Raw genomic sequence first — 9,045 nt, 5'->3', positions numbered from 1 at the left:
AATTTTATTTTATTTTCACATAATGAACTACGACAAGTAGAATACATATATTACCTTGAGTAGTCCGTTGTTTTCTTTTCGAAAATTTAAGATGTAATATTTTAGCATAGGGTAAGATATATAGGAGTGGTACTTCTAAAGATGGTGTAAACATTTTAGGATTTTAGGTGTAAACCTTTACTTGAGCGAAACAAACACAAAATCCTGAGTTAGTATTGACATTGTGAAATTGTACGGTTAATTGAAAAAACAACATGCATTTTGTAGAGGGTGAAGGAAAAGAAAAAATTGTCTCTCTTTGTACTTATTAAACAAATGATAGAACTAAAAGATATCTTTCAACATTTTTTTATTAGCTTTAAGATTTTAAAATAAATAAAAAAATACTTATTTTTTATTAATTTTTTTTATTAAAACATCCTATTATTATTATTTTAGTAATAATTATTATTATTATAATTATTATTTATTTTTATTATTAGTATTATTACTAGTATTACTCTTATATTCTTATTCATCTAATACCACAATGATTTTGTGTTTTTTTTTTCTATTTACACATACATACCGAAATACATTACTGTATATGGGTTGGGATACCCCTGAAGTATCTTTTAATTCTATTTATTCATTGCTGATAAAAAAAAACATACCAAAATACATCAACAATTTTTTTTGTCAGTAATAAAAAAATAAATAAATGTGAATCATGACAAAAAAATAAATAAATGTAATTTTAATGTTCTAAACTTCTATGGCAATCCAAAAAATAATTTCAGAATTTAATCTATAAAATGTAAAACTATATTTCGAAACAAAAAAATTGGAAAATCTTGTCAATATCCACAATAATGTTCCAAAAAATCTTTCTCGAAAAAATATATATTTGACAAATTCGCATGCAATGCAACACTGGAATTTTTGGCATAAAACAACTTCGCAAAAAACGAAATGAATTCTAATAATGGGTAGAGGAAGTGATAACATAAATAAGAGTTGGGAGCAGATAAAATTTCCAAAGCAGAAAACACAAGACATACAAAATTAATTCTATACTTTCATTGCCTGAGCTCTTCTAAATTCCTTAGTAGTATTTAGTTCTACATATAGAACATGAGGTGCCACATTTGACACGAAATTAAGGAACTGCAACGTAAGAGGGACAATTTTATTCCTTATTTTGTCTTGTGTTAAACTATATGATCTTGAAATCTTTGAACTATATAGTTTATATGACCAAGCCGCAGTAATGATGAAGGTATAGGTCAGAAAATTATATCTTCTTTAAAATTTTCAATATGGAAAACTTCCTGTCATATGGATATGGTCAAGGGTGCTTTTGAGGCCATACTTGAGCATTGCTTGGTTACCCGATCTGAATCCATCTCCATAAGCTGAGGAGGTATCTGACTCAATCTGGTGTTTAAAAAACTCACCGAGTTTCTTCTCAAAATCGGAACGTTTACCCTTCTTTGATGATGCAGAAGAGGAGGAAGGTGATGATGAAGATGAAGACGAGGATGATGATGCACCGCCATTCCCAGATCCGGTATACAGCTCTGAATCTAACCACATATGAGCCAAGACTTGGCAGATTCCTTCTTCAACTTCCGGACTGAGGTTAGGATAACCTGTCAAAAAACCGGAAACTTATCCAACTTGGCATCTTGAAAGAAAAAATATAAACTTTCTGCATCATGTTAAAGGCTGAATACCTTTAAACCTAAGCCATGCATGCATCATCTCGTGAGCTAGGATTGATCCTGTTAACAACCTATAAACATAAAATTCTTGAATTCTATCTGGGGAATGTCATATACTAGTATTGTAGAAGTATGAAAGTAGATTGCATACGAAGGATACCTAGGAAGGCCATACAAAACTAGAATGGCTGTCACTTCACAGCGACGGATCAGCTTATAAGGTTCAGTTATCATGTCTATGACTTGGTAGCCGGCTCCGATCTTTGGCCTCCTTGAAATCTAGTATTATATGAAACATATTAAAGTAATAAGTTCAGTATTTGATAAACTGATCTTCCATAGCGGAATTAAATGTGTAAAGACTCAGTTTGCAAAGAAATCCTACAGTAGTCACAGTTTGCTCTTCTGACAAGCAGAGTCCTCTAGTTTCAGGTAAGTGGTGATGACCCTACATTCAACAGATAGAAACAAAAGAACATCTCAAAGTTAGTCAGGATAATAGAAAAACAGGGAAAGAAAGGATAGAAATAACATTCCATGAATGAAATTGAAAGTTAAATTCATGCAGACTTGCATTTTTTTCTCCCTCCATGGCCTCATTCAGAGCTTGTCTCTCAACCAAGAGCATAGGAATTTGCTGCTCCAATTTCATATTTAAACCTTCATAAAATTCTTGTATTTCAAGGTAGAGAGGTTGGCATTCATGAGTATCCATAATTGATGAGTCTAGACACTCTAAACATAGCTTTCGACCATCATCAAGCAAAAGATATTTTGCATCCCTTGGCTGCACTGATTGAAAAGACAAAAAGACAGAAGGGGGCGAGCGAGGAAAGGAACGGGATCCATCAGTTAGCTCCTAATTGTTAACAATAGGATGAAATGTTTCGGGAGCTAATATTACTGACCTCCATTCTTTCGCAGCTACAGCAACGAGGAGTGCCATCAAGCTCATGAGATGGGCAGTACTTTTGTAGCCAGAAAGGATGAGCTCTATACTCAATGAGGCCAGATGAATTAGTTGGGATCTGCAAAGAAAGAACCAATAATTTTAGTTCACTGAGAAATATATGTGTGTATATATATATATATATATATATATATATATATATATATATATATATAATATTTGGAAAAAATAACTTAAAAGCCAAGACTTATGGTCTGTTTGATTCTCTTCTCACTCCTATTGTTTTAAAAACTGTTCACTAAACAATTCCATACTACCCAAGAATCAAATTTCTCATGCAAAATCTATGAAGCTCTGAACATTGATTCCAAAACAAGTGTTAAAAAAACAGACAGGGGATTTTTTCATCCTCTTCTGTTTTCTTCTAGTGTTCAAGTCTACACAAACTTTTAGAAAACAGAAATACGCTCACCAGACAAACAAATTTTAGAAAACAGAAAACTGTTGGACAAAAAAAAAATAGTAAACAAAACAAAGACTGCTTTTTCTTTTTAAGAGGAAAAATAGCACCAAAATTGTACCCCTGGGGATTTCAGACTTTCACTTACACCTTTCCTATAATCATACAGGGAAAAGTTTGATGTAAATTAGAAAATTAAGGTTTGGTTTTAAATTTCCTTTAAACCTGAAGATCTGAATTAATTACAAAGGATGATGAGAATGATCTCGGATCTCAAGTATGACTGTAATACTACGATTATCAATTAACATTTGTTAGCTTAAGCAGCTGATCCAAGAATTCCTGTAAAGTCCAAAGGTCCCGTTAAATAACTTTTCCACTAGAAATCATAAGAGAAGAAATTAATAAAGTAAAATAAATTAAGTTGAAGGGCATAAGTTGAATTTAACTTGTGGAAGAAGTTTTACCTTCTTATCTTCTTCTAAAGTGTTTACGAAAAAAACTATCTGAACTAGGCCCAAGTGATTTGATGAAATTAAGAAAATTACTACAACAGACTCGTGAAGGAATTCAAGCTAATTATTAAAATTTAAGAAGCAATAGGACTTATATTGTGTTAGGAGTCTAAATCGCTATCGACTGGGGAAAAAAATAATACACAGGAAAATCCCCTCTGCCACCGATCAAACACTAAAACTTCTGAATAACAAAAACACCCAAAGGCTGCCTCCTAATATAGGAGCCTTCCTAATAAGTATACAGTTTACTTTGGGCCAACCCTACTAGGTTCCATAATAACTAGTCGTAATATGCTACATTCCAAACATCAAGAGAAATCTACATGTGTATAAACCCAATAAACCAATCTGAAACAATTCATATTGGTTCGGTTTGGGTGGTAGACACAAACTATGATTAAAATTGATCAGTTTGGATTTAAAAATGCTACAAAACCAATCCAAATTGATTTGTGACTACCCCTAAGTATAAAGATTAAACAACTACTACGTTTACTAGAATTTCCGTAAGTATAGCTTTGAATTCTGATCTGTCTGAGAAGTGAAAACAACTCAATAATATCAACAGTTTTCCAAGTATATGTATATGTATATTGTAGAGAAATTTCTAAAGTCCATCAAAATTGATAGAAACATTTGAAAGAGAACAACACACAGAATTGACAAATAGACAACTGTTAGTGCAATACTCAAGATACTTACAAAGTTCTTGCAAACATCACATCTGGGATGATGCTTCTCCCTATAGCATGATTTATGGTAAGGGCGATTGCTAGACATGGAAAACTGTAAAGGAACGAATTAAGCATAATCAAATGGAGATTGACCAAAACTGACATTTGAAGACCTTCATTTATGAAGCTAAGCAAGCTGCAAAAAAAAAAAACGACACTCTAGCCTCTAACCTCATAATCAGTGATTGGCAGACGACATGAATGGCAGCAGAAGCATTCTGGATGCCAGACACCTCCCATGCAACTTAAAAATCTTCCTTGGCCAATCTCAGTCTTGCACCCAGCACAGATTCTGAAAGCAGATTTACAGCTAATAAATCTCTGTTTTTAATCATTAAGAAAAATTCATGAAACCTTGAAAAATAATTAAATCTTTATTATATAGATCCAAAATATTGAAACAGAAGAGAGAATTTCAACTTTATTAGGTGACGAATAAACTACAAGATATTCCACTGGAAGTGCTCACGGATCACCATAAACTAGACTAAGCTAATAACATTATTAAATATGTTCATTTTAATCACTACCATTTTCTAACATTTTCATCTAATTGAAAGGTACTTTATACTCAGGAAAAAACTAACAGACATCAAGGTACCATTCATAAAATCCCAATCCGGTGCTTATCCCAGTTCAATGATTCAGGTGAGAATCTTTTAAAATAAGATTGATAACCTTCAATGAAGTCCAGATCAGTTAATTGTATAACCAAACACTCAAATCAGCAAAACATAAAATTGAAGTTTCAAAACATATTCTGCTTAGAATGTTTCACATTTGGCACATACAAACACATTATTGGCCCCTTCATTTAGAACCAGAAATTTCAGCAATTTCTATAATCGTACAAGGAAGGATTTGTTATATAGATAAAAGATGTAATCATACACACAATTACCTGTGTCCAGGGGGAAAGAGGTGAGGATAAGATAGAAATGAAGAATCATTGTCAGATTGAGGAGGAGAACCAAGGGTCAAACTTTCTTGAATTGCCCTAGCAAGTTGCTCGTCTTCCTCAAGTTGAGCTTTAGCAAGACGTTCAACTTCATCTTGTTGAATTTTAGCAAGACGTTCATCTTCTCGTTGAATTTTAGCAATGTGTTCATCTTCTTCTTGTTGAACTTTAGCAAGACGTTCATCTTCTTGTTGTTGAATTTTAGCAAGATATTCATCTTCTTGTTGAATTTTAGCAAGATATTCGTCTTCCTCGTCGTCAATTTTACAGAGTTCATCATCTTCAGATTGAGAGTCATCCTCTAAGATATTATGAGACAAAAACCATGAGACATTTTGGTTATGCTTTGGTGTGGAAATAATAGTTGATTAATGCATTCATTATCTCAATACATAAACCATATGAAACTACAGAATTTCTTCAGTTGACTCTTTTTGTATTTTTTTATAAGCTATTCAATGGACTCATAACTATAAGAAATATAATTTGAGCACTTTTGAGTAGCAACTTAAGTGAAACACCAGAATCAGAATATCGTCACAATTATTATATACATATTAAATTTATATTTAAAAAAAATCAAGAACCTAATTCTAATAATTTAAACCTGTTTCTTATAGTTCTACTTTGATTAGGATGTAAATGAAAGACTCCGTAGATATCATAGCCTTTGATCAACAAAGTATAATTTACTTAAACAATAATGAAGACAGTGAAATAGGCATAAACTAAACATACAGGAAATAATACAACAGGTATTTAAGAACTTGTAACAAACCAATGATTATTTTGGTTAGATTCAGATACGTTTAGGTGCCTCATGCAGTGTGCAGAATCATCATAGCATTAAATTTGAGCCAAAGTAGCCAAACTAACAAAAAAAATTAACTAAAACTACCAACATGCAAGAGCATAAATCTTACCAACAACTTTTTTCCCTTTAAGATGATCCTCCTCTGACAGAGAGAGTGCAATTGCACGGTCAATGTCTTCTTTCTCTATATCCGTTAAGTCATCCTGCATTGGGTTTACAATTAGTACATATTCAAATTATCAGCTTAAGGCTCGGAGGAACTAGTACCTTGTTAGCACTTGCTAAATTCAAATAAAAGGCTAGCTCAAGGACATGATTAGTTGTAACTTATAACAATGATTTTAATTCTTAATGAAAGGAAAACTTTGATACCATTGAACTACGGTGGTTATCCCAAATTCTGTCTTCTCCATATTTGCCTTGGTATTGTCCACGTGAAATATGATCGGAACCCTTAAGCAACTTTCTAAACCAACCCATTTCATGCAAAATTATTCACCTTCAGGTTGGCAAACCTTTTGTCAGAAAATATGTCCATCGAGTAGGCACAAAAATATATTCCACAATTTATATAAAGAAGGTAGGTCTACGGACTATTAAGCTCGTTTTGAAAAAGTAAATGTTATGCCTTGATTCCAAACTTCAATATTCAGCAGCATGATCATCCCTCTAGAAGCTTTTAACCAGCACTGAGTATAATATAATACGCAAAAGCTATGTCATGACACTAAGGTAAGTAGCAATGACAGAAACAGTCAGACAACTAGAGATTGGGAAGACATACATATACAGGAAATGTAACAAGTGCAGGACGAGAGTTTGAGAAGAGAAAATCTCAATCATGGATAGTTAAGATTAAAAATAATCGAAACAACATTGAATTTTTTTTGTATGGCTGCAGGAGAGAATCTTGGCCATATAAGTTTGATTACTCGTTTGGTTTCTATAGTCACAAAAAATTTCCTTTCTAGCTCTTATACATAAAAGCATCTTCTTGTAATCCATACATATACCCTTTTTAATTCCTTGTGGTCTTATAGGGACTAAAATAGATTAAAATGATACAGATAGAGACTAAATGGAATTAAAAATGTTAAGAGCAGAGACTAAAAAGATGTTTTTATGTATAACAACTAAAAGGAAAAGTTTATGTAATACAGGGACAAATAAATAATTAAACCTTAAAATTAAAATTAAAACAATCTCCATCACCTATATCTGATTGTATGGCAATTTATTCGTCCCCCCGCACCTCAATATTGTGTGTGTTGCAGGGAAAGAAAAAATTACCGAGAATGACAGAAAGATTATCACACCACTGATAGATGGCTTATCAGAAAAACTTGCGATATGTGAAAGTTCAAAAGGAAAAACTGTTAATGAAGAAAATATAACAGCACAAAAGATGAAAAGCAAAGTTCAGTATCTAATCATTTGTGACCAACGATAAGATATGAATACAGCCTCATTCACGCACACCAGCATCGTCAAATCTCAAACTACGAAAACATGAACAACTTCGAATTTCCAGTTACACGTACCTGTTTGCTCAAATCTCTTCACTTCCGCAATATCCAATATAGCGTTTGATAAATAATTCAAACCCGAGTCAATTTACTTCAGGAAAAAAAAAAATCAGCACACCCACGATCAAAGATAGCGAAAGCAAAAGAAAAAGGAAAAATAGTGAGAAGTGAACTGAGCAGGAAGAGATTAAGAATCTGTGGTAACAAAGGAATCTGATAAATCAGAATTTAATAAGTAATGAAAAAAAACAATCAGAAAGGGATTAGAGTAAAGTAGTGTATATACCCTGGAGCCAAGTGACTTTAGGAACCAAAAAAAGAAAGAAAAAAAAAGGAGGGGTACTTAGATTCTACGCAAAAAAGGTAAATAGGAACAGTGGAATCTTTTTAAGGTAATATTATAATTATTAACGTTTCTTAAAAGACGAGTTGGGGTTGACGATGAAGAGAATGGAGAAGAGAAGAGAAGCACCTGAATTTCAATATCTACTTAAGCATGTGGGTCCTCTTCCTCTGTCAGTAACCCAGTAAGTAAAGTAACACCTTTTCTTGTTCAGGGAAAGAAGAAGAAGAATGAAGTGGAATATCATATTGAAAATGGATACGAAAAGATAACCGTATAATGAACTTTTTTTTTCTTATTCATTAATAATAATGTATGAAAAATGAAAAAAAAAAAACCTTAATTATGGGTTGGAGATCCAACATCGACGAGAGATAAGAATATTTCATTGTATATGAGTGAGTGCAAATTTTATCCCATAAGTCAGTTTTATGGAATTGAGTTATACTTAAAGTCAATTTCGTAATATGGTATCAGAGTCATTTAAAGTGTTTCTAGTGAGTGTTTGTTGGGCACAACCCATAATATATTGTCTCATTATATACAAGTGGGTGCAAACCTTACAAAGTTAATCTTAAAATATTATAAAAGATATAATGAAATTTCCTAATCTCTAGTCGATGTGGGATCTTAACAATAATTAAACTTAGCGTCGTTGGAGACACTACGTGATAAAGCAAATGTGAGAAAATTGTCATCATTGGTACACTACCTGGGAAACAAATATTAGTGTCACCTAAACCTATGCTAAATGTAATAAAATATTAACTTGCATCTATTTTGTGTTCCCATTCTGGACGCAATATCATTCTGCAACTTATTTTTTATTGCATCTGCTTTGTGTCCACATTCTAGACGCTAACTTACTATTATTATTATTATTTTAATAATTTTTAACTTGCATCCACTTTGTGTTTCCATTCTAGACTTAATTTTATTTCGTCACTTAATTTTTTTTTCATTGCATCTATTTTGTGTCCCCGTTCTAGACGCAAACTTATTATTATTATTTTAATAATTTTTAGTGTGGGTTAAAGGTCTCAATTGTGGACACAATATTTGACATTTATTTTTGTGTC

At 32.3% G+C, this 9,045-nt stretch overlaps 1 protein-coding gene across 8 annotated transcripts; it reads right to left on the bottom strand.

Moving 5' to 3' along the window:
- Positions 1 to 1,037: 1,037 nt before the first annotated feature.
- Positions 1,038 to 8,245, bottom strand: LOC137810173 (protein DA1-related 1). Of its 8 annotated transcripts, none has more exons than XM_068611323.2 (14): positions 8,096 to 8,220; positions 7,639 to 7,714; positions 6,726 to 6,786; positions 6,470 to 6,596; positions 6,207 to 6,300; positions 5,227 to 5,584; positions 4,497 to 4,617; positions 4,294 to 4,377; positions 2,612 to 2,731; positions 2,278 to 2,490; positions 2,089 to 2,151; positions 1,864 to 1,982; positions 1,716 to 1,774; positions 1,038 to 1,631 (listed from the first exon to the last, which is right to left on the bottom strand). In XM_068611323.2, the coding sequence occupies exons 4-14, from the start codon at positions 6,575 to 6,577 to the stop codon at positions 1,294 to 1,296; spliced, it is 1,677 nt and encodes a 558-aa protein (XP_068467424.1). In that variant the 5' UTR covers positions 6,578 to 6,596; positions 6,726 to 6,786; positions 7,639 to 7,714; positions 8,096 to 8,220; the 3' UTR covers positions 1,038 to 1,293. The 8 variants fall into 8 exon arrangements, 5 of the variants coding, with proteins under 5 accessions (XP_068467424.1, XP_068467425.1, XP_068467422.1 ...); XM_068611324.2 differs by lacking the exon at positions 8,096 to 8,220 and adding an exon at positions 7,910 to 8,050; XR_016518348.1 differs by lacking the exon at positions 6,726 to 6,786 and having other exon boundaries at positions 2,278 to 2,495.
- Between the last annotated feature and the right edge of the window lie 800 nt (positions 8,246 to 9,045).

Source organism: Phaseolus vulgaris, chromosome 2, assembly GCF_051622355.1.
Source record: "Phaseolus vulgaris cultivar YP4 chromosome 2, ASM5162235v1, whole genome shotgun sequence".
In the NCBI taxonomy this organism is placed as follows: domain Eukaryota; kingdom Viridiplantae; phylum Streptophyta; class Magnoliopsida; order Fabales; family Fabaceae; genus Phaseolus; species Phaseolus vulgaris.
The sequence above is the reverse complement of the archived record's forward strand: the minus strand, read 5'-3'. Positions and strand labels throughout refer to the sequence as shown.